General features: G+C 36.0%; 1 protein-coding gene across 1 annotated transcript; it reads left to right on the forward strand.

The window, feature by feature from the left end:
- Positions 1 to 1,183: 1,183 nt before the first annotated feature.
- On the forward strand, positions 1,184 to 2,445 carry LOC134374774 (prostate and testis expressed protein 2-like). Its single transcript, XM_063092740.1, has 4 exons — positions 1,184 to 1,235; positions 1,381 to 1,404; positions 1,836 to 1,964; positions 2,309 to 2,445. Exons 1-4 carry the CDS (start codon positions 1,184 to 1,186, stop codon positions 2,443 to 2,445), a joined length of 342 nt encoding a protein of 113 aa, XP_062948810.1.
- Positions 2,446 to 27,009: the final 24,564 nt, after the last annotated feature.

Consider the following 27,009-nt stretch of genomic DNA (forward strand, 5'->3'; position numbering starts at 1 on the left):
TAATGAAACCGGTTTTTATCTATTTTCTTTGAAAATCTGCATAAGTAGCACAATATTTCAATTTGAAATGTAAAAATACTTGCCACTTACTGAACTGGGATTGTAGAGTCTCATTTTCACATTCTTATTTTGGTTCAAAAAAAAATCTGATCAACCTGGCTGCTCTGCAGAAAATGGACTATAGGGATGCAATGGGTGTGTGAAGACCATTATGAATTCGTCCCACAAATATTTATTGGGTATTTCCTGTGTTCTAAGTTTCTAGATGCCAGGGATGCCATGATAAATGAAACAAATCCCTTGCTTTGATTTGGTTGAGGAGTCAAAAACTGAACAAATACATAGGTAAGGTCAGGTAGTGGGAATTGCTAAAAAACATAAAGCAGAAAAAAGGGTGGAGAACAGAGGTTGCCATTTTTAGAGGTTAATCAGGAAACGCTGCTCTGTGTCAGGAGGTGACATTTGAGCAAAGACCTGAGTGAGCAAGGGGAACATGGCAGAAAAGAAGGTTGGAGAAGTGGCCATTGCTCAGATTGGGGAAGACTTTATAGGCTGTGATATGAGCCTTGAATTTTCTTTTAAATGCAACGAAAAGCTGTTGGAGGGTTTTGAGCAGAAGCATGACATCTCTAACTACAAAAAGTGCTCTGACTGCTTTATGGAGAAATAATTGTAAAGGTGCAAAAGTGAGCTCTGACTGCTTTATGGAGAAATAATTGTAAAGGTGCAAAAATATGGCTATTGCTTGGTCTGGTCAAGAGATAATGACAGACTGGCTTATGGTATTTGCAGTGGAGGTGGAGAATAATAACCTCATGTGAGGAGAAGTTAGTAGGTAGAATAGACTTGCTGTCAGATTCTTCTTTGCAGAAGGGGCACAGGGAGCTACAAAGAATGCCTCCCAGATTTATGAAGACTTGCAACACTGAAGTAGGAGCAGGTTTGATGAATCAGGAAGATCACAATTTCATTTTTATTATGGATCTTCTGCAAAATCAGAATGAGCACCCTGTTTGGAATGCTGTAAGGGAAGTGGAGATGATGGCTTGGCTCTGAGAACATTGAGGTACTGTTTGTCCCTGAAATTTTATGATGACATGAGTTAGATAAATAGCCCAAGGACAGATCACAGGAGAACGACAAGCACCTTACACAAGAAGCTGCACATGGCAAAAGTTCCAGAATGTTTGTTCTGTTTCTGCTCGGCACAGTGTTTCTGAACTGCCCATACTGGGGTAAGTCCTAGAGATGAAAGAGCAGCTCATGTTTGGTTAAGAGATGGACAAATGCAGAGAAAGGGGAAGTTTCCAAAATCATTTCCTGAACCTGTGGCAGATGTACCTGAGATTATGACAAGGAAGATTTTTCTTCTCTTCACAGGTGAACTTCAAGACCCTCTAAGAGGTACAACCATGGCTGGTCTAAAGTCCTTGGGAAACAGATCATTTGTGACATGTTTATGAGTAAACCTCCCCTCCTTCTTCAGAGAGAACTGTAATCCATTCTTACTACAGAACCCTAGGAGTTTTACCTTCTCCCACACCTGTTTAGTACACTTCTTGGAGTAAGGAGGCTAAAATCCCCTTCTTTGCTTCTTTTTACCCATTAGTGGACAAAATCATCAGTCTAGATAAGAAATTCTGAGCTCCTGAAATCACACAGAACATTTGATTCATGTCTGTGTAGGTTATCTTTCACAAGATTATCAAAGGAGTCCATGGCCCAAGCAAGGTTAGGAACCACCAGGCAATAGTAAGCTCCTGTACAGAAACCCCTAGGCCCAGAGAGCCTTCTCCAGGCCGTATCCTCTCAGCACCTTATTCTGTATCCGGCAGAGAGTGGAATGATGTGTTACCAATGCAGAAAATTTCATCTGGGGTTATGCTATGATGTCATGAAGTCCTGCAAACTGAAGCATAAACAGTCCTGTGCTACTGAGAACTTTTACGCACTTACAAGTAAAGGTAATATGGGGGATAGAGTGACTTCCTTCCTTGAGGAATAGTGGTATTCTTTTGCCCTCAGAGTGAGAGGCTGAATGGGATGGAAGAGGATGGGGTGGTTATGTACAGGAGATTGCAAAGACAAACTTTTCCTTAAGACAATACTGGATGAAGTAAAGGCTGATGCTCCATATAAAGTAGGGAATAAAATCCACTCTCTGTGTCAGCAATTAAAAGATGTGGTCTTGGAGCTTATTTGGGCCTATAGAAAAGTGAGTGAGAATCTGAAGACAGGTTATTTCTAAGAATACGGTACAGGGGAATGAGATCATTAGAGCTGTGTTCTCTCTGTTTCACCTCCTCAGGGCACAGTATGTATCATTATTCAAAACTGTCATGTATGACCAACTGTGAGGACATCAACTTCCTGGGTTTCGATAAGAGGACGGAGCTTATCTGTTGCAAGCATAGTAGCTACTGCAACCTCCCCGATGGCGTCTAGTTTGTCCTGGATTTAGGGTAATTCTTCAATCTATTACCCTATTTACCTTGAATTTTCTTTTAAATGCAATGAAAAGTTGTTGGAGGGTTTTCTTCAAAACCTTTATTTTTGCCCTCTTCCTCTAGCCGATGGTAGCGAGTGAGAAAGCCAGCTGGCAGTGAAAAGAAAAGCAGTTGAAAGGAAAAACAGTGAAGGGAAGCTGTCTTATTAATGATGGAGCACTAAATCAAATCTCCACAAATCCCCATTGCTCATATCTGGCAGGGGGCTTGGTTCATGAGGATTCTACCATGAATAAACTCAGACTTGATCATTTATTATCTCCGAAATAATCCCAAGTTTGTATTGAGAATTCTGTGACCAGACTCTTTCCTTATCTACGCCCACTCCTCTGAGTTGGGATTCTCTTTTTATTAGCTCTGATTATTTCTGGCACTGTCCTTTTGCCCATAGGTTCTGGAGAGGACTAGCCATGTCCAAGGCTACCTGGCCAACCAGGGCCAATTCCACCCACACAGAATTGTCTCTCAAATCTTAGTTTCAGCAAGCTGAAATGTCCCCATTTTTTTCTCGATGCCATATCCCTACATCTGTCCAGTTGTTTTTTCTGTCCTGAGATTCCCCCAAGAGTGCTACTGGAGAAAGAACTGGCTCATGTTGCCAGCAAATTGGAAAGCTGGTGCTATTCCCAACTAGCTTTTACTATTTCTCTGAAGAATGTCATTGGTATTTTGATGGGAATTACATTGAATCTGTAGATTGCTTTGGGTAGAATGGACATTTTCACAATGTAAATTCTTCCATCCAAGAGCATGGTATGTCTTTCCACCTTTTTGTGTCCCCTTTAATTTCTTTCAACAGTGTTTTGTTGTTCTCACCATAGAGATCTTTCACCTCCTCGGTTAAATTGTTTCCTAGGTTTTGTTTTGTTTGTTTGTTTGTTTGTTCTTTTGGCTACATTGTAAATGGGCTTGCTTTCTCGATTTCTTTTTCTGCTAGTTCATTATTGCAGTATTAAAATGCTACTGATTTGGGGGTGTTAATTTTGTATCCGGCAACATTATTGAAATTATTGATCAGCTCTAAAAGTTTTTTGGTAGTGTCTTTAGATTGTTCTCTATATAAGATCATGTCATCTGCAAACAGGGACAGTTTGATATCATCCTTTCCAATCTGGATGCCCTTTATTTCTTTCTCTTGCCTGATTGCTTTGGCTGGTATTTCCAATACTATGTTAAAAGGAGTGGTGAGAGTAGGCATCCTTGCCTTGTTCCTGTTCTTAAGGGAAAGGAATCATCCCATTCAAGATGATATTGGCAATTGGTTTGTCATATATTGCTTTTATTGTGTTGCAATAATTTCTTTCTATAACCAATTTGTTGAGAGTCTTTTTCATGAAGTGATGTTGAATTTTGTCCAACACTTTTACTGCATCTATTGAGATAATCATATGGTTTCTGTCCTTGACTTTATTGATGTGATGTATCACATTTATTGACTTTCATATGTTGAACCATCCTTGTATCCCTGGGATGAATCCCACTTGATCATGGTGTATAATTTTTTTGAAATGTTGCTGGATTCAGACTGCAAATATTTTGTTGAGGATTTTTGCATTTATGTTCATGAAGAATATAGGCCTGTAATTTCCATTTTTTTGTGTCTTTATCTGCTTTTGGTATCTGGCTGATGCTGGCCTCATAGAATGAGTTTGGGAGAATGGCTTCTGTTTTAATTTTTTGGAATGGTTTGAGGAGAAGTGATATTTCTTCTTTAAAGGTTTTATGTAATTCAGCTGTAAAGCCATCCAGCCCTGGGCTTTTCTTTGTTGGAAGATTGCTGATTACTGCTTCAATTTCATTGCTTGTTATTGATCTGTTCAGGTTTTCTATTTCTTCTTGGCTCAATCTTGGTAATTTGTATATGTTCAGAAATTTATCCATTTCCTCCATGTTTTCATGTTGGTTGGTGTACAGTTGTTTATAATAATCTCTAATGATTCTTTGTATTTCTGTGGAATCAGATGTAATGTCCCCCTTTTCATTTCTAATTTTTGTCATTTGTGTCTTCTCTCTTCGTCTTCTTCATTTTTTAACCCAGCTATCACATGGTCAGGCTCCAAACTTTCCAAATCTTTACATTCTTCTTGCTTTTTAAATTCTGGCTTTATGTCATGCCTTTGTCACCATAACTGAGTGTAGGCTGTTACAAGTAGCCATGCAACTTCCTTAATGCTTTGCTGCTTAGAAATTTCTTCTGCCAAATACTCTGGTTCACAGCTCCTAAGTTCCAACTTCCACAAAGTCCTAGGGCATGGATAGAATGCAGCCAAATTCCTTGCCAGTTCATAGCAATGATGGTCTTTGCCCCAGTTGCCAATAAACTCCTTCTTATTTCTATCTGAGACTTAGAATGGTCTTTACAATCCATATTTCCATAAACATTGTGGTCACCACCATTTAACCAGTCTCTAAAACATTCCAAACTTTCTCTGTTTTTCTTATCTTCTATACTCTCATCAGCATCTAGGCTTTTTCTACCCTGTTCCTCCAAATTCCTCCAGCCTTTGCCCATTACCCAGTTCCAAAGTTGCTTCCACCTTTTCAAGTGTTTGTTATAAGCAACACTTCACCTCTCTGGTACCAATTTTCCATATAAGTCCATTCCTGCTGCATATAACAAAATACACAGAACTGGGTAGTTTGTAAGTAATTGAAATTTATTGTTTGCAGTTTCTGAAGCTGGAAAGTCCAAAGTCCATCTGGTGTTGGAGACAGTGACCCACGTGTTTCACATTGCAAGACGGTGGAAGCAAAGGAGAGCAAAGAGAGAGAGAGAAAAAGAGAGAGAGAGAGAGATCATCCCATTTTCTTCTGGTCTGTAATGCTTCTTCTGAGAAGTGTGCTGTTAGTCTGATGGGGGCTCTTTTATAGTTGACTTGATGCTTTTCTCTTTCTGCTTTTAAAATTCTCTCTTTGTCTTTGAGCTTTTCCGGTTTTACTATAATGAAACTTGGAGTGGAAATTTTTGGATTGAATCTATTTAGGGATCTTTGGGCTTCCTGGAACTGAAGGTCTGTGTCTCTCCCTATGCCTGGGAAGTTTTCTTTTATTATTTCCTTGAATAGGTTTTCAATGACTTTTCCTTTCTCCTCCCCTTCTGGAATACCCACGATTCAGATGAGGTTGAGGTTGTCTGCTAGCTCTCTTAGATTGCAGACCCCCCAGAAAAGGAAAAAAGAATTAAAAGAATATACTGGATGATTTTGACTTGATTTTGATTCCTGACCAAATACTCTTTGCTGATTTCATATCCAGTGGCATTGAATTTTGCCTTGTAACAACTCACAGTTATTTATTTCTCTAGAGATTTGCACTTCAATTTCTTCTGGAAATTTTTTCTTCACATATCTTTTTAAAGAACACTAATTTGGCCAACAAACCACTAACTTGAAATTTACTGGTAAATAATTTACACAACCTTAAACATTAAACAAAATATATTTCACATGTTTTAAAGATTTAAATGCAATAAAGAAAAACTTACCTTTTAATATTGTTGTGACTATCGTTGTTTGAACTTTTGTATATGCTAGACACATACTAAGCACTTTTTATATATGATCTCATATAATCTTCACAACTTCCTATAAATAGCTATTACTGTAAGACAACTTAATAGATGAGAAACCTGAAGAACAGACTAGCTAGGTAACTTGACAAATATCACTCACATTTTTCAGTTTGTTATTGCTGCATAACAAATTATTGTTGTCACTAGTACTGTGAGTCAGAAATTCATAAAGTATGCACCAGGGATGGCTTATCAAACATTGGAGCACCCAGATATATAAAGCAAACACTATTAGACCTAAAAAAAGAGTTAGATTCTAATATGATATAATATTTGGGGACCTGAAAACTCCTCTCTCAACATTGGACAAATCATCTAGGCAACAAGTCAACAAAGAAACACATGATTTGAACTACACTTTAGGCCAACTGGACCTGGCAGATCTCTACAGAATGTTTCTTCTAACAAATACAGAATATACATTCTTATCATCAGCACATGGAACATTCTCCAGGGCAGACCATATGTTAGGTCACAAATCAAGTCACAGCAAATTTTTATTAAAAATTGTAATCATTTCAAATATCTTTTAGACCACAGCAAATTAAACTAGAAATCAATACCAAATGTAAAAGAGTTTGGGTGTGTTGTTCCCCCAAAACTCATGTGGAAATCTGGTCCCCAATGTGGCAATGTTGGGAGCTGTTCGAGTCATGGGGGCAGATCCTTCATGAATGGATTAATGCTATTTCTGGAAGGAGGGGGTAGTGAGTGAGTTCTCACTTTATTAGTTCCCATGAGAGCTGGTTGTTTAAAGGACCCTGGCACCTCACCTCTCTCTCTTTTGCTTCCTCTGGCCATGTGATCTGCTTGTACCACATGGATGCCTGCCATTTTTGGCCGTGAGCAGAAGCACCCTGAGGCCCATGCCTGATGCACCTGTCCCAGAATCATATGCCAAATAAATTCTGCTCTTTATAAATTACACAGTCTCAGGTATTCTGATATAGCAACATAAAATGGACTAATACAACATGAAACTCTGGAAACTATACAAACATGTGGAAATTGAACAACACGCTCCTGAATGACCCATGGGTCCAAGAAGAAATTAAACAGGAAATCAAAAACTCTCCTGACACTAATGAAAATAAAGACACATTGTGCTAAAACCTGTGGGATAGAGCAAAAGCAGTACTAAGAGGGAAGTTTATTGCAATAAACACTCACATCAAAGGAATAGAAACTTTTCAGATAAACTACCTAATGCTACACCTCAAAGTACTAGAAAAACAAGAACAATTTAATACCAAAATTAGTAGATGGAAGGAAATAATTAAGATTAGAGCATAACTAAATGGAATAGAGGCCCAAAACAATATAAAAGATCAATGAAATGAAAAGTTTATTTTTTCAGAAGATAAACAAAATAGGCAAATCATTAGCAAGGCTAACTAATAAAAGAAGAGAGAACTCCAAAAACAAAAATCAGAAATGAAAGAGAAAATATTACAATGGATGCCATGGAGATACAAAGAATCATTAAAAGTATTACAAGCAACTGTACACCAACCAACATAAAAAGCTGGAGAAAATGGATACATTTCTTGACACATACAAATTACCAAGAGAAACCAGCAAGACAAAGAAACCTGAACAGACAAAAAACAAGCAATGAGATTGAAGCAGTAATCAGCAGTCTCCCAACAAAGAAAAGCCCAAGACTGGATGGCTTTACGCTGAATTCTACCAAATCATTAAAGAGGAATTAATACCAGTTCTCCTCAAACTATCTCAAAAAAACTGAAACAGAGGCCATTCTCCCAAACTCATTCTATGAGGCCAACATCACCCTCATACTAAAACCAAAGACACAACAAAAAAAGAAAACTACAGTCCGATATCTTAGATGAATATAGATGCAAAAATCCTCAACAAAATATTAGCAATCAGAATGTAGCGACACATCATAAAATTATACACTATGATCAAGTGGGATTCATCCCAGAGATGCAAGGTTGGTTCAACAAATGAAAGTCAATAAATGTGATGCATCATATCAACCAAATCAAGGACAAACACCATGTGATTAACTCAATAGATGCAGAAAGAGCATTTGACAAAATTCAACATCCCTTCATGATAAAAACTCTGAGCAAATTAGGCATAGAAGGAAATCTCAACACAATCAAAGCCATATATGACAAAACCACTGCAATATCATCCTGAATGATAGGACAGGAACAAGGCAAGAACGCCCACTATCACCATTCCTATTTATCATAGTATTGGAAGTAATAGCCAGAGCAATCAGGCAAGAGAAAGAAATAAAGAGCATCCAGATTGCAAAAGATGAAGTCAAGCTGTTCCTATTTACAGATAACATGATTCTGTGTATAGAAAAACCTAAAAACTCTTCCAAAAAACTCTTAGAGCTGATAAATGTTTTCAGTAAAGTTTCAAAATCTAAAATCAACATGCAAAAAACAGTAGTGCTTTTATACTCCAATAATGAAAGCAGGACAAGAAATCAAACCCATTTACAATAGTCTCCCCCAAAATTAAATACCGAGGAATCAATGTAAACAAGGAGATGAAAGATCTCTACAATGAGAACTATAAATCACTGCTGAAAGAAATTAAAGAGGACACAAAATGATGGAATGACACTCCATGCTCTTGGATGAGAAGAATTAAAATTGTGAAAATGTCCATAATACCCAAAGTGATCTACAGGTGCAGTGCAATCCCCATCAAAATACAAATGACATTCTTCACAGAAATGGAAAAAACAATCCTAACATTCATATGGAACAACAAAGGACCCTGAATAGCCAATGCAATCCCGAGGTTAAAAAAAAATAAAAATAAAAATAAACAGAGAGGCATAACACTCCCTGACTTCAAACTATACTACAAAGCTATAGTAATCAAAACAGCATTATACTGGCATAAAAACAAACATTCAGACCAGTGGGACAGAATAGAGAACCCAGAAATCATCCCACAGACATACAGCCAACTGATCTTTGACAAAGGCAACAAGAAAACACATTGGAAAAAAGACTGCATCTTCAATAAATGGCAATAAGTGAAATGGAAACCCATATGTAGAAAAATGAAACTAGACTCATATGTCTCACCATATGCCAAAATCAACTCAAAATGGATTTAAGACTTAAATATAAGACCTAAAACTATAAAACTCCTAAAAGAAACATAGGGGAAATACTTCAGGATATAGGACTGGTCAAAGACTTTATGAATATGACCCAAACACACAGGCAACAAAAGAAAAAATAAACAAATAAGATTATATAAAACTAAAAAGCTTCTACACAGTAAAATAAACAATTAACAGAGCAAAAAGACAAACTACAGATTGTGAGAATATATTTGCAAACTATGCATCTGAAAAGAGATTAATATCCAGAATATGCAAAGAACTCAAACAACTCAACAGTAAGAAAACAGCTAACCCTATTAAAAAATTGGAAAGGGACCTGAATAGACATTTCTCATATGAAGATATACAAATGGCTAACAGACACATGAAAATATGCTCAACATCACTCAGTATCAGGGAAATGCAAATCAAAACCACATTGAGATATCATCTTGCCCTATTTAGACTGGCTATTATCAAAGACAGAGAATAACAAATGCTGACAAGGATGAGGAAAAAGGGGAACTCTCCTACACTGTTGGTGGGACTGTAAATTAGTGCAGCCATTATGGAAGATAGTATGGAGCTTCCTCAAACAACTACAAGTAGAATTACCATATGATCCAACAACTCCACTTGTGGGTATATACCCAAAGGAATGGAAATGATCATGCTGAAGAGACACCTGCACTACCATGTTTACTGCAGTGCCAAGATATGGAGCCAACCTAAATGCCCATCAACAGATAACTGGATAAGGAAAATGTCATATATATACTCAATGAAATGCTATTCAGCCATAAAAGAGAATGAAATCATGTCATTTGCAGCAACATGGAGAAATTGAGAGAAAATTATGTTGAGTGAAATAAGCCAGGAACAGAAAGTGAAATACTGCATGTTCTCATTCATAAGTAGGAGCAAATAAATAAATAGAAAGAAAGAAGGAAAAAAGGAAGGAAAGAAAGAAACAACAATCACAATAATACTTTGAACTTTCAAAAAAAGAGAAGAGAACTAAAATTTATAGAGGTGAGAAAGGGAGAAGGGCTGGGGGATTAGTGAGAAATTGGTTAAGGGTCACATAGAGTGATTATGTTTTGTGCACATGAGTATATTAATTATCCTGATTTGATCTCTACATGTTGTACACAGGTATTGGTATTCAAATCTGTGTCCCACAAATATGTATAATCAATTATCTTTCAATTAAAAAAAACTGTCAAAATTAGTCCAAAAAAGTCTACATACAAATGAATTCAAAATCAGATCAATAAACTATCAGAGGAGTATTGACATAGAGCTTTTTTGTGATCATTGAACAAATTTAATTGACGAACTAATATTAATTTGCCTGCATAAGGGAGACACAAAAGAATTTTTGCACCCAAGTGTAGATTTGATAAATTTACCAAAGTTTTGGGAGAAGAGGAAGAACATATGGCAATTAGAGTTATATTGCTCTTGTCTTTAGATATTGACTGGTAGTTAATGAATATGACTTTAAATTAGATGCTGGAGAGTAGAATGGGACAGGGATGATGTTGATAGCTGATTTCTAAGTAACTCAGAATGGGAACTAGTTAACAGAAACATTAAAAAGGTGGAACTAAGAGTATTACATAAAGTAATACACATCTTCCTAAATAATACCTTCCCCTAGAAAAATAAAGAAAGAGAAAATGTAAAAGGAAAATAGATCATAAAGTGAAAATGACATATGCACATGCACAAAAATATGTGCACACACAAATAAATATAAAACAGTATGAGAGTACTGTGTCTAAATATATCAGCCATATGAATAAATACAATGGGGCTTAAAAATTCAATTTTTAAAAGATTTTAGGTTAGTTAACAGTGCACAATCAAATTCTGTGATGATTCAAAAGACATGCCCAAATAAAAAATATTGAAAAAGTGTAATAAATGGATGGGAAAATGTACAAGGTACTTCAAAAATTGGGTGGAAAAATAGAATTGAAATGTCATATGAATCTTCCCAGGAAATTTTCACACTGCTCTTGTGTATTAAAAGTCAGTAGGGATCAAGATCTGGTAATAGAAAATGTATATTTCAGGCTCAAAAGCATCAAAAGAGACAAGCTATTACTTCACCTTATTAAAGCCTCCAACCTACAATAAATAAATAAATTATTCAAATTTAGGCACCCAACACCATAGCAACAGATTTCATGAAACAGAAATTATAGGCTATATAAAGAAAAAAGTGTGTGCTGATGAACAGATCATGTTAATAAATAAGTATTGAGGGTGTTGATGATGTATACAACATGACTATTAAGAGAGATCTTCTGTACCTATGTGAAACTCTGATCCAAGATCATAGAGAGCACACCTCAACTGCACATGGAATTTTACTAAAGCTTGGTCATATATACTAGGCCTTCAGAGGATAGAGTTGATTTACAGCTGGAGTATAATAGCTCCATATTTTCCTCTGGGGATACTTGAATGTATGGTTTTTGACTCTTGGCCATGATAAAAACAAAAAACAAAAAAACCCCCCAAAAAACCATGCATTTATAATTCACTCTTTTAAAGTCTGAAACTCCCCTGGAGCCTCCAAGGGTCATTTTATTTACTGATGGTTTTTACTGGTTTTTCAGCTTGGCTTGTTCACCAGGTCTGAGAGACATTATTACCTACCTCCCTACCCTTCTTCCACATCTCCCAACCACAAATACACTCACTTTGATCCTTTGATCACTGAAGAACTCCTTTGATCCTATATATTGAACAGCCTAAATCCTCTACAAAAAAACAATTAAGAGTTGATAAATGATTTCATCAAAGTTGCAGGATACAAAATCAACACACAAAAATCAGTTGCATTTCTGTACTCCAACAGTGAACGTGCAGAAAAAGAAATCAAGAAAGCTAGTCCACTTACAACAGCCACCAAAAAAATAAAACACTTAGGAATAAAGTTAACCAAGGATGTGAAAAATCTCTAAGAAGAGAACTACAAACCATAGTTGAGAGAAATTAAAGAGGACACAAGAAGATGGGAGATATCACATGTTTTTGGATTGGAAGAATTAACATAGTAAAAATATCAATACTACCCAAAGTGATCTACAGATTCAATGCAATCCCCATCAAAATTCCAATGACATTTTTCTCAAAAATAGAAAAAACTATCCTAAAATTTATATGGAATAACAAAAGACCATGAATAGCCAAAGCAATCCTGAGCAAATAAATAAATAAATAAATAAATAAATAAATAAATAAATAAATAAATAAATAAATAAATAAAGCTGGAGGCATAACATTGCCTGTCTTTATACTACAAAGCTATGATAACCAAAACAGCATGGTACTGGAATAAAAACAGACACACAGATCAATGGAAAGGAATAGAGAATCCAGAAATCAACTCATACACCTACAGCTATCTCATCTTTGACAAAGGCACCAAGTCTACACACTGGGGAAGAGACTGCCTCTTCAGCAACTGGTGCTGGGAAAACTGGATATTCCTATGCAGTTTGGGAATAAAACTAGACCCCTAGAACTGTACCTCTCACCATATACCAAAATCAACTCAAAATGGATTAAACAATTAAATATACATCCTGGAACACTAAAACTAGTTAAAGAAAACATAGGGGAAACACTCCAGGAAGTAGGAGTGGGTACAGACTTCACAAATATGACCCCAAAAGCACAGGCAACCAAAGGAAAACTAAACAAATGGAATTATATCAAACTAAAAAGCTTCTGCACAGCAAAAGAAACAACCAATAGAGTGAAAAGACAACCAACAGAGTGGGAGAAAATATTTGCAAAATATACATCTGACAAAGCATTAATATCCAGAATATACAAGTAACTGAAACAACTTTACAGCAAAAAAACAAATAACCCAATTAAAAAATGGGTGAGGGAGTTGAATAGGCATTTCTCAAAGGAAGATATATGAATGCCCAACAGATGCGAAAAAATGCTCAACATTGCTCAGCATTCAGGAAATGCAAATCAAAACCACGCTGAGATACCATCTCAGTCCAGTTAGGATGGCTAATCTCCAAAAGACTGAGAATGACAAATTCTGGCGAGGTTGTGGATAAAAACGAACTCTCATACACTGTTGGTTGGACTGCAAAATGGTGCAGCCTTTATGGAAAATGATATGCAGTTTTCTTAAACAATTACAGATAGATCTACCATATGACCCAGCTATTCCACTGCTGGGAATATACCCAGATTAATGGGAATCATCATGCCGAAGGGATACCTGTACTCCAATATTCATTGCAGCACTATTTACAATAGCCAGGAGCTGGAACCAGCCCAAATGTCCATCATCAGATGAGTGGATATGGAAAATGTGGTAAATCTACACAATGAAATACTACTGTGCTATGAAAAAGAATGAAATACTACCATTCACAGCAACGTGGGTGGACTTAGAAAAAATTATATTAAGTGAAAGAAGTCAGGCACTGAAAGAGAAATACCACATGTTCTTACCTATTTGTGGGAGCTAAACATAAATAAATAGATAGATGATAGATAGGTAGATGATAGATAGATAGATAATGATAGATAGATAGATAGATAGATAGATAGATAGATAGATAGATAGATAGATAGATAGATAGACAGACAAACAAACAGTGGGGGGGGTGGGCAGAGAAGAAGAAACAACAATCACAATAATTCCTTGAACTTGTTAAGACAACTGAACAGATATGATGCTGATGGGTGGGAGGAGGGACAGGGAGGGAGGAAAGAGGAATCAGTAAAGGGACATGAAAATCAACTACACTGTATATTGATAAATTAAAACATTTTTAAAACTTTTAAAAATTTTAAGGTACAATTGACAAAAAGAAATTGTATATAATTATGATGTACAATGTGATGTTTTTATATATACCTACATTGAAAAATGATTATATCAAGCTAATTAACATACCCATCTAATACACTTGCCATTTTTTTTTATCATGACAGCATTCAAGATCTACTCTCTTGGCAATTTTTACGTATGAAATACATTAATATTAACTATAGTCACCACACTGTACATTGACTATTCTCTGTGTCTTTGGAACTTATTCATCCTGTCTAATTGAAACTTTGAACCCTTTGAGCTCTCTGAAAGCTAGGATTCTTCACACAGCTCTTGGTTTTTCAATCCAAAGATGGATGGAAGGCCACCTGAAAAAAGTACTCCTAGAGAACTCGTGAATGAAATTTCTCTCAGATCCCCCAGTGCTTGTCTAGTACTAGTGCAGAATTTAAATGGTGGTGGTACCTAATATTGTACCACATAACTGAGAGAAAATAACCCACAGACCAGAGACAAAGTTCAAATATTAACAAGTAAAGGTCTAACACCAGCAAAGCACAGCTATAAAACCTAAAAGAGGTAGCAGTCTCCTCAAATGCCCAGGCATCAATTTAAAGACAAAAATATCAAGAAAGAACAGAGAGCACAGAAGCACCAGCAATGGACCCAGAGGAAAAGTGGATTTATGAAATATCTTGAAGAGAATTCAGAAAAGGAAGAAGTGTAGAAAGCATATTCAAAAAAATAATGGCAAAAATTTCCAAAGTATGCAGAAAGATGAGAGGATCGAGGTATAGGAAGCTCAGAGGTTACCAGTGAAATTTAATCCAAGGAGAAACACCACACGGCACATAATAATCAAATTATTAAAAATGAAAAACAAAACAAAACAAAAAATACAAAGAGCAGCAAGAAAAAAGAAACACATAATATTCAACAGAGCCCCAATATGTCTCTCATCAGATTTCTTAGTAGAAACCAACATGGTCCAAAAGAGAAAGAGAAAATATATTCAGAGTGTTGAAGGAAAAAGACTGTCAGCCAAGAATTCTGTATCCAGCAAAACAAAGTTTTCAAATATGAAGGAGAAATAAAGTCGTCTCTATACAAACAATAGCTTAGGGAATTTATCAACACTAGACTTGCCTGCCTTACAAAAAAATGCTACAGAGATTTCTTCAGTCTGAAAGAAAATGATTCTAAGGAGCAGCAAGAAAACATTTGAAGGTACAAAACTCTTTAATAAAGTAAGTTCACAATCTCAGAATACTTCAATGTTGTAAGGGTGGTGAATAAACCACTTACATCCATAGTATGAAGACTAAAGGACAAACATAACAAGAAACTAATATATACCACAACCATATAAGAGATAGGCAATATTAAAAGATGTAACTTGAAACAACAAACTGTCAAAAGGTGGGGGGGAGGGGGGATGACACCAAAAAGAAGAGTTGGCTTTAATTTTTTTCTTAGATATCAAAGTTCAGTTGTTATTAGTCTAAAATAATGTTATAACTATAACATGTTTTTAGTAAGCCTCATGGTAGCCATAACACAAAACTTTATGAGACATACTAAAAATAAATAGTGAGAAATCAAAATATACTGCTAGAGAAAACCACTCAATCATAAAGTAAAACAGTAAGATAAAAAAAAGGATAACAGGATCTACAAATAGAAAAAAAGTAACAAAATGGCAGTAACAAGTCCCTGTATATCAATACTAACTCTAAATTAAATGCCCCAATTAAAAGACACAGAGTGGCTCAATAGATTACAAAACAACAATCAACAATATGTTGCCTACAAGAAACTCACTTTACCTATTAAGAAACACACTGTCTGAAAGTAAGGAAATAGAAAAAGACATTTCATGCAAATGGAAGACAAAAAGAACAGGAGTAGCTATACTTATATCAGATGAAACAGATGGACTTCAAGCAAAGGAAAATAAAAAAAGATAAGGAAGATCATTATATAAGGATAAAGGGATCAATTCAAAAGAGTATAAAACAATCCTAAATATATATGTACCCAATTCCAGAGCACTCAGTTACATAAAGCAAGTAGTAATGAACATAATTAGAGAAATAGACTCCAATGCAATAATAGTTGTAGACGTTAACACCCCACTTTCAGCAAAGGACAGATCAACCAGAGATAAAATTAACCAGGAACATAAGAATTAATCTCTACTCTAGACCAATTGGACCTAAGAGACATACACAGAACATTTCATCCAACAGCTGCAGAATACACATCCTTGGCAGCGTGTGCAACATTCTGTAGTATAGACCATATATTAGGTCACAAAACAAATATCAACAAGTTTTAAAAATTGAAATCATATCAACTGCCTCATTGGACCACAATGGAATAAAACTAGAAATCAACAACAAAAAGGATACTAGAAATCATACAAATATATGGACATAAAATAACATGCTCCTAAACAATGATTGGGTCAAAGAAAAAATCAAAAAGGGAATGAAAACATTACTGGAGACAAAGGAAAGTGAAAACACACCATATCAGAACTTATAAGATACAGCAGAAAGCAGTTTTAAGAGGGAAGTTTATAGCAATAAATGCCTATGTCAAAAAAGAAGAAAGACAGCAAATAAACAACCTAATATTACACCTCAATGTACTAGGCAAAAAAGGGCAAACCAAAGCCAAAACCAGTAGGAGAGAAATAACAAAGATCAGAGCAAATTAAATGAATTAGAGATTATTTTTTAAATGCAAAAGATTGGATGAAACAAAGAGTTGGTTTTTCAAAAAGATAAGCAAAATTGATAAACTTTAGCTAGACTGATGAAGAAAAAAGATGACACAAAATAAAAAATGAAAAAGGAGACATTACAACTGATAACACAGAAATATAAAGGATCTTCAGACACTACAATGAACAACTCTGTGTGAACAAACTGGAAAACATAGAAGAAATGGATAAATTACTGGACACATACAACATACCGAGGTTGAATCATGAAGAAATAGAAAACCTAGGCAGACCAGTAATGAACAATGAGATTGAAGCAGTAATAAAACTTCTCCCAACAATGAAAACCCCAGGACAAGAAGGCTTTATGCCAAGTTGTACCAAACATTTCAAGAAGAACTAATACCAATTCTTTCCAAACTCTTCCAAAAAATAGCAGAGGAGGGACCCTTCAAAACTGATTGTGCAGGGCCAACATTAACCTCACACCAAAACTGGAAAAAGACACAACCAAAAAAGAAAACTGCAGACCAATATCCCTAATGAACACAGATGAAAAGATCCTCAATAAAATACTAGCAAATGGAATCCAACAACACATTAAAAAGATCATTCACCACAATCAAGTGGGATTCATCCTGGGATGCAAGGTGGTTCAACATACAGAAATCATGTTGTGATCAACATACAATGATACATCACATCAATAGAACAAAGGAAAAAAAATATCATTTCAACAGATACAGTAAAAGCATTTGGTAAAATCCAACACCACTTCATGATAAAAACACTCAACAAAGTAGGATAAGAAGGTATATACTCAACACAATAAAGGCCATATATGACAAACCTATAGCTAATATACTGAATGGACAAAAATTGGAAGCTTTTCCTTTAAGATCTGGAACAAGATGAAGATACCCACTTTCCACCCTGCCATTCACAAAGGGCATCAAAATCGGAAAGGAGGAAGTCAAAATATTTCTATTTGCAGATGATTATATACATGATCATATACATAGAAAATCCAAAACATTCCTCCAAAAGATTACTAGAACTAATAAATGAATTTAGTATAGACGCAGTACACAAAATAAACATGCAAAAATCAATAGCCTTCCTCCACACCAGTAATGAAATAGTGGAAGAAAAAATCAAGAAGGTAATTCCATTCATAATAGTTACTGAAAACATGAAAAAACCTAGGAGTAAATTTAACCAATAAGGTGAAAGATCTCTACACTGAAAACAATAAAACATAGCTGAAAAAAATTAGAACACAAATAATCGGAAAGAAATCCCATATTCATCAAAATGTCCATATTATAGCTAACAATCTATAACTTCAATCCCTATCAAAATACCAATGACTTTCTTCACAGAAATAGGAAAAACAATCTTAAAATTTGTATGGAACCACGAAAGACCTTGCATAGCTAAAACAATCTTGAACAAAAAGAACCAAGTTGGAGGCATCACACTTCCCAACCTCAAAATATACTATAAAGCTATAGCAACCAAAACAGCATGGTACTGGCATAGAAATAAACAAATAGACCAATAGAACATAATAGAGAGCCCAGAAATAAACCCAGCAACTTACAGCCAACTGCTTTTGAAAAAAGTTACTAAGAATATAGAGAGGGGAAAGGACAGCCTCCTCAATAAATGGTGCTGAAAAAACAGGATATCCATGTCCAGAAGACTGATACTAGACCCCTGTCTCTCACCATACACAAAAAATCGACTCAAAATGGATTAAAAGCCTAAATTCAAGTCCCCAAACTACGAAATTAATAAAAGAAAATGTTGGAGAAACACTACATGAAATGGGAGTGGCTCCTATTCAATATAGTGTTGGAAGTACTAGCCAGAGCAATCAGAGAAGAGAAGGAAACAAGGGTCATCCAGATTGGAAAAGATGAAGTCAAATTGTCCCTCTTTGCAGATGACATGATACTATATATATCAAACAGCCTAAAGCCTTTACAAAAAAACTCTTGGGAGTTGATAAATGATTTCAGCAAAGTAGCAGGATACAAAATCAACACACAAAAATCAGTACCATTTCTATTCTCCAATAGTGAACATGCAGAAAGAGAAATCAAGAAAGCTTGCCCATTTACAATAGCCACCAAAAAATAAAAAATAAAATAAAATAAAATACTTAGGAATTGAGTTAACCAAGGATGTGAAAAATCTCTATAATGAGAACTACAAACCAATGCTGAGAGAAATTAGAGAGGATACAAGAAGATAGAAAGATATTCCATGCTCTTGGATTGGAAGAATCAACATTGTGAAAATGTCCATACTACCCAAAGTGATATACAAATTCAATGCAATCCCCATCAAAATTCCAATGACATTTTTCTCAGAAATGGAAAAAACTATCCAGATATTTATATGGAATAACAAAAGACCACACCTAGCCAAAGCAATTCTGAGCAAAAAAAAAATGTTGGAGGCATAACACTACCTGACTTTAAACTATACTACAAAGCTATAATAACCAAAACAATATGGTACTGGCATAAAAACAGACACACTGATCAATGGAATAGAATAGAGAATCCAGAAATCAACCCACACACCTACAGCCATCTGATCTTTGACAAAGGCACCAAGCCTATACACTGGGGAAGAGACTGCCTCTTTAGCAAATGGTGCTGGGAGAACTGGATATCAATATGCAGGAGAATGAAACTAGACCCATACCTTTCACCATACACTAAACTCAACTCAAAATGGATTAAAGAATTAAATATACACCCCGAAACAATAAAACTTCTTAAAGAAAACATAGGAGAGACACTTCAGGAAATAGGACTGGACACAGACTTCATGAATACGATCCCAAAAGCACGGGCAACCAAAGAAAAAATAAACAAAGGGGATTAGATCAAACTAAAAAGCTTCTGCACAGCAAAAGAAACAATTAACATAGTTAAAAGACAACCAACAGAGTGGGAGAAAATATTTGCAAAATATACGCCTGACAAAGGATTAATATCGAGAATATACAAGGAACTGAAACAACTTTACATCAAAGAAACAAGTAACCCAATTTAAAAATGGGCAAAAGAGCTAAATAGGCATTTCTCAAAGGAAGATATACGAATGGCCAACAGACACATGAAAAAATGCTCAACATCACTCAGCATTCAGGAAATGCAAATTAAAACCACACTGCGATACCATCTCACCCCAATTAGGATGGCTAATATCCAAAAGACTGTGAACGATAAATGCTGGCGAGGTTGCGGAGAAAAAGGAACTCTCATACATTGTTGGTGGGACTGCAAAATGGTGCAGCCTCTATGGAAAATGGTATGGAGGTTCCTCAAACAATTGCAGATAGATCTGCCATATGACCCAGCTATCCCACTGCTGGGAATATACCCAGAAAAATGGAAATCATCAAGTCGAAGGTATACCTGTTCCCCAATGTTCATCACAGCACTCTTTACAATAGCTAAGAGTTGGAACCAAACCAAATGTTCATCATCAGATGAGTGAATATGGAAAATGTGTATATCTAAACAATGGAATACTGCTCTGCTATAAAAAAAGAATGAAATACTGCCATTTGCAACAACATGGATGGACTTAGAATTACATTAAGTGAAACAAGTCAGGCACAGAAAGAAAAATATCACATGTTCTCACTTATTTGTGGAGCTAAAAATAAATAAATAAATACACAAACAACCTGGAGGGGTGGAGAAGGCACAACAATTGCAATTCCTTGAAGTTGATATGACAAGCAAACAGAAAGGAGATTGTTGGGAGGGAGGCAGGAGAGTGAGGAGGGAGGAAGGTTTTGGTAATGGGCGACAATAATCAACCACATTGTATACTGACAAAATAAAATTAAATTTAAAAAAAAAGAAATGGGAGTGAGCAGCACTTTTTGAGCAAGACTACAAAGGTACAGGCAACTAAAGCAAAAATACACAAATGGGGCTACATCAAACTCAAAAGCTTCTGCACAGCAAGAGAAACTACCAACAAAGTGAAGAGACAACCTACACATGGGAGAAAGTGCTTGCAAACTACACATCAGACAAAGGGGTAATATCCAAAATATATAAGGAACTCAAACAACTCAACAGCAAAAAAATATACAACCCAATTTTTATTGTTTGTTTCTTTTTTTTTTTTTTTTTGTCCTTTTTTGTGGCCGGTAAGGGGATCGCAACCCTTGGCTTGGGCATCGCCCGCACCATGCTCAGCCAGTGACTGCACCGGCCATCCCTATATAGGATCCGAACCCGCCGCCGGAGCGCTGCTGCGCTCCCAGTGCCGCACTCTCCCGAGTGAGCCATGGGGCCGGCCCCAACCCAATTTTTAAAAAGGGCAAAGGACCTGAGCAGATATTTCTCAAGAGATGTACAAATAGCCCACAGTAAACATATGAAAAAAAATGCTCAACATCACTAATCATCAGGGTAATGCAAATTAAAGCCACAATGAGATCTCATCTCACCTCTGCTAGAATGGCTATTATCAGCAAGACAGAAAATGACAAATGCTGGCAAGAATGCAGAACTCTCCTACATAGTTGGTGAGAATGTCAATTGGTATAGCCATTGTGGAAAACAGTATGAAGTTTCTTCAGAGAACTAAAAATAGATTGACCTTTCAATCTAGCTGTCCCATTACTGGGTATACAACCAAAGGAAATGAAATCAATGTATCAAAAAGACACCCACACTCTTATGTTCATTGCTATGTTATTCAAATTGCAAAGAGATGGAATCACCTTAAATGTCCATCAACTAATAAATGGATTTTTAAAAACTGTGGTATATATACACAATTGGATACTATTCAGCTATAAATAGAAATGATATCCTATCATTTGCGGCACTGTGGTTGGAACTGGAAACTATCAAGTTAAGTGATGTAAGTAGGCACAGAAAGAAATATAGAGCATGATCTCACTCACATATGGAATCTAATAAAAGAGAAAGTTGTTCTTATAGAAGTACAGAGTAGAAAAACGGTTACCAAAGGACAGGAGAGGAGGGAGGTGGGGAGGGAGAAGGGTGTACTAACAGGTACAAAATGATGCTATCTACCCTAAGTGAATCATTGTGCAGTATATGCATGTATTGAAACAACATACTGTACCCCACAAAAATGTAAGAGTGAATGTTAAAATAAAATGAAAATGAATAAAATTTTATTCAAAAAAAAGAAAGAATCTTGATCTAACACAAAATGCGGAATTTCTTAACAGCAAATATATGGAAAACATGACATATCAGAAACTATGGAAGATAGCTAAAGCCTTTACCAGAGTAAAATTCATAGCATTAGATATACATAAAAATAAAAAAGAAACTGAGTGAATTAAATGCTCTCTTCAAAATGGTGAGAGAGAGAAAAAAGAGAGAAACAAAGTACACAGAAAGAAGGAAAGAACTAGAAATAAGTAAAAACAAAAATCTAACAGGTAGTGTATTATAGGGCTGCATAATTTTGTATGGCTGTGTACCACAGACTTTGTGGCTTAAAATAACACACATTTATTATCTCACAGGTTAGAAGTCCAGGCACAGCTTAGCTGGATCCTCAGCTCAGGCTCTCACAAGACTGCATTCAAGGTATAAGCCAGGCTGTGTTCTCATCAGAAGTCTCGTCTGAGGAAGAATTTACTTCCAAGCTCCCTCAGGTTGTTGGCAGAATTCATCTCCTTACTGTAGTATGAGTGAGGTCCCCATCTTCCTGCTGGCTATTGGCTAGGAGCCCCTCTAAGCTCCTAACAGGCAATCCACAGTTCCCTGCCTTGAGCCCCTCTCTGCAGGCAATTTACAACATCAAGATTTGCTCTGTTTGCTTCTTCAAGGCCAACAAGAGAATCCCTCTCTCCAGTCTATTAAGACGAGCCTTCTACAATGTAACACAATACTATGAGTGGCATCACATCACATCACCTTTGCCATATTCCAATAGCTAGAAGTAGGTTCACAGGTTCCGCCCACACTCAAGGGTTATACAAAGTCGTGGCTCATTGTGCACTTCCCGCACCTTAGGATGTGTCTGTCACAGGTAGAAAACAAAAAAATATATACAACAAGTGAATTTAAAAGTTTAGATAAATAGGCAAATCACTAGTTAACCTATTATTTAAAAAGGAAGATGGCTAAAGAATATAAATATATGCAAAGGAGATATAAAAATTCAACTGAGGGAATTTTAAAAATTTATTTTAGATTTATAAAATTACATTGTATAACCCCATGCAAATAGATCTCAAGGCCCAGTTGAAATAGGTAATTTTCTAGGGAAATAAAATTTTTACCCAAACTGACCCAAGCAGGGTTAGGAAGTCTACATAGTCTGATTCCTATAAAAGAAATAGAAAAAATTATAATAGGCCACTCACCATCCCCCAAAGAAACACTAGACCTGTGGTGTTTCACAGAAGAATTCTAAAAAATGTTTAAAGATTGAATGATTCCAATACTACTTAAATAGCTTCAAAAAGCAGTATAGGAAGAGAAAATTTTTAATTAGTTTTACTAAGAGAAATAATATTAATATCCAAATAAAATTAAACTCACATGACATAGAGCATTATAGAAAGCTCACTTATAAATATTGATTTAAAAATCTATAATCAATTATTAGCAAACAGATTCGAACAGCAGATGAATGGACAATATTTAGTTTTTGTTGAGTAACAAACCATTCCAAAACTCAGTAGTTTAAAATAATAAGCACTGACTTCCCTGTGTCTGAGGAATTCAAGTGATCCAGATGTTCTGAACTGGGCAGCTCTGCTAATCTCAGCCAGACCAGGCTCACTCATGTCTTGGTTGATTTCAGCTGGCTGGCCTTGGCTAGGGTGAGTCAGCCCTGCTATGCATGCTTATCTCCTCCTGGGACCAATGGACTAGCTTGGATGACTTCCTTATGGCAATGGCAGAAGCACAAGATAGCAAACCCAAGTCCAGTTTAAACCCCTGCTTACACTAAGTTGGCTAACACACTGGTTGCCAAAGCAGGTTACACAGCTAAGCCTAAAGTCAAGAGACAGGATACGTCATCACACCTGCAGTGGGAGGACATTTCAAAATTGTAGGGAAAAGGATGTGGATACAAGGAAGTGTGAATTGGGGCCAAGTGATGCAATATTGATCCATCACGTCGAAGCAAGCTTTATTCCAGTGATACCATAGTCGTTCAGCGTTAAAAACAACAACTAAATAATATATTGTAATAACTGAGAAAATCAGATGATTACCCAAGTAGATGACAAGATGTCATTTGACAAAATTCAACACCCGCTAAAAAGAAGAAGAATTAATATATCTTAAATGCAGTAAAATGATGTATACCTCAGTCCAGGAAGCCAGTACTTTACTTAATAGAGAAACATTAAATAGTTTCATGCTAAAATTAAGAATAAGATAAAGATACTACATCCAAAGCTAATTAATATAATACTAAAAAATTATCTAAGTAAGTTAGACAAGAGGAAGCAATTAAAGGACTTAGAATTTGAATGGAAGAAACAATACTATTTTATTTTTCAAACAGAAGAGTTTATATCTGATGAAAACAAAAGAATCAGTGGAAAAATTACCATGAATAATAAGACAATTTATTGAAGTACCAGGACATGAAATTAACATTCAGATATCAGTAGACTTTATGTAGACAATAAGTGCTTAGACCACAAAAGTGGAAGAGAATAGCTCATTTACAGCAGAAAAAAATAAACCCACACGAAAATTATAAAACACTCCTAAAACATACAGTAATTTTCTCAAACAGATATCAATGAAAGCAAAGCATCACCTTTTCCCCCTGGAGTTAGACAGCTTGAATGTAAAACAAGTTGAAAAAAAGTTTTTGAGGAAGAGCTCCATCTGCTTCTTCCCACATCATGATCCTCAAATATAACTACATTTCTGAATTCCATCACCATACTCTCATTTGTTCTTGAACTTCAACAAACGGAGTTGTGCCCGGCTTCTGTGCTCATCATGCCCTTGAGAGTCCTCCGTGCTGTTGCATAGATCAGTAGTGCATTCTTTATATTGCAGTGCAGAGTTTATTGTACAAATATACCACACTTTCTTCCACTACTGATAAACTAGTGCGTTGTTTCTAGTTTTGGGCTATTATGACGAAAGCCACTGTGAACATTTCTTTTCTTTTCTTTATTAGAAAATATTCATTGACTAAAAAATTGACTCTCTAGTGGTAGTTGTTTCTCCAAAGGAAGAGAAATAGCTCTATCAGAGGACCTCAGGGTATGAGAACCAACCACTAGAGCAATTTCCTGATCTGATTCAGGACTGGCGTGGGTGGAAACAGTTAAGGCTTCTCAAGAAGAAGGGAGGATTTTAGCTAAGTGCTTTCTGGAAAAGTAGCAGACTATGACACTATTAAATAACTCATCACAACTGAGCCTGTCATTAGGAGATTCAAGTGGAAATGTGTCCCCAAAAAGTAGACATTGTTCCCCAGTGAGCTAATTTCTGTTATAGAAAGAAACACTTTCTATCAGACAAGGAAGAGAAATTTGGGAGCCCAGACAGCCTATCCAATTGCCCAGAGTGACATGCAGGGGAGAGGCAAATGTTTGCAGTCAGAGGGACTAGAGCTGAAATCATGATTTAGGATTGTGGGATGTAAGCAATTTTTGTCATTGCTCTTGGCCCTGTTTCCTACACTGAACATTTTTTGAACTTCTGTTGGTGGACCTAATCACTCATTTCACTTGGGTCTATTCCTAGTCTCCCTGCTAAGTCAAACAGTGCCCCTGTGATGCGACTGAGAAGAAGCTCACAAACCATTTGTTAAAAAGATTGTACCAACTCAGCAGCAACATTTTTCAGACACTTACCGAGCATTTGGGTATCCTCTTTTGTGAAGAACCTGTTCAAGTCTTCTGCCCATTTTTTATCGGGCAGTGTGTGGTGATGGAATTGATCTGTGAGAATTCTTTTTATGGTCTGGACACAAGATCTATGTAGGATGTAAGTATTGCAAATATCTTCTCCCAGTCTTCAACTTGCTGTTTCACTCTCTTACTGATGCATTTTGGTGGACAGACATTGTTAATTTTAATAAAGCCCAAGTTATCAATTTTTAAAATGGTTGGTGTTCGGGGGGCCATGTTCAAGTAATCTTTGCCTATCCTAAAGTTGCTAAGGCATGCTATGCTTTCTCCTGAAAGTCTCATTCTTTGACTCTTCAAATTAAGTCTACAATTCACTTTGAATTTGTTTTCTCTGTAGGTTTTTTGTATGTTGTGTAGGAGTAATAGAAAAAAAAGCTTAACAGAATTCCAGAACTAGAGTTAAATATTAATGGAAATTTAGAGTATTATAAAAGAGGCATCTCATATGGGTGCACAAACATGTAAACTTTTAAAGAAGTGTTGTTGAGCTCACTGGGGAGCCCTATGGCAAAAGACTGAACCGGATCAATTTCTTATAAAGTTAAATTCCAAACGGAGAATCTAAATTTTAATTTAAATCAATCAGCCTCAATGTATATCGAGAAAATAAAATTTAAAAAAAAAAAGCAGCAAGTAAAAAAAAATAAATAAATTTTAATTTAAATCAATAAATATTAGAAGGAAGCATGACTGAATTTTCTTGTAACTAGGGGCAGGAATAGTTGGTCAGAATCGTTAATTATCAGGAAAGCGAAAGATATCACTTCACACCTACTAGAATAGCTGAAATTAAAATGACTGACAATAATTGGTGATGGGGCATGTGAGGAGTAACTGACACTCTGGTACTGTGCTACTAAGACTGTATGTGGGTACCACCACTTTAGCAAATTATGTTGCAGTTTCTCTTAAAGTTGTGCATATTCTGCCCTATGGCTCATAAATTTCACTCTTTATTACCCACCCAAGATAAACGAAAGTGTATGTCCACCAAAGACTTCCACCAGGATGTTCACAGTAGTTTTGTTCACAACAGCCCAAACCTGGAAACAATTCAACGTCCATCATGCAAGAAGAGGTTAATGAACTGTAGCATATGCACACAAAGGAGTAAAAAAGAACTAACTTTTGATAAAAGTGACAACATCCATGAACTCTAAACATATGATGGTGAGTAAAAGAAGCCAGATCAAGAGAATAATTTCTGTTTAATTTCGTTCATATAACTTCAAGAACAGGCAAGATGATTCTACGGAACAGAAGTGCACTGCTGATTACCAGTCCCAAAAGAGGAGAAGAGCAGAAATCATCACTCTTCAAATTTCCAGAAACAAGAGTCCATAGACTTC

The sequence above is a fragment of the Cynocephalus volans genome, chromosome 4 (genome assembly GCF_027409185.1).
Source record: "Cynocephalus volans isolate mCynVol1 chromosome 4, mCynVol1.pri, whole genome shotgun sequence".
In the NCBI taxonomy this organism is placed as follows: domain Eukaryota; kingdom Metazoa; phylum Chordata; class Mammalia; order Dermoptera; family Cynocephalidae; genus Cynocephalus; species Cynocephalus volans.

Excerpts from the sequence above, each read along its gene's own strand:
- LOC134374774 (XM_063092740.1), top strand. The coding sequence starts at position 1,184 with ATGTTTGTTCTGTTTCTGCTCGGCACAGTGTTTCTGAACTGCCCATAC. Across the intron at positions 1,405-1,835 it reads ACTTCAAGACCCTCTAAGAG|AGAGTGGAATGATGTGTTAC; the intron begins GTACAACCATGG and ends TGTATCCGGCAG. Across the intron at positions 1,965-2,308 it reads TTACGCACTTACAAGTAAAG|GGCACAGTATGTATCATTAT; the intron begins GTAATATGGGGG and ends TCACCTCCTCAG.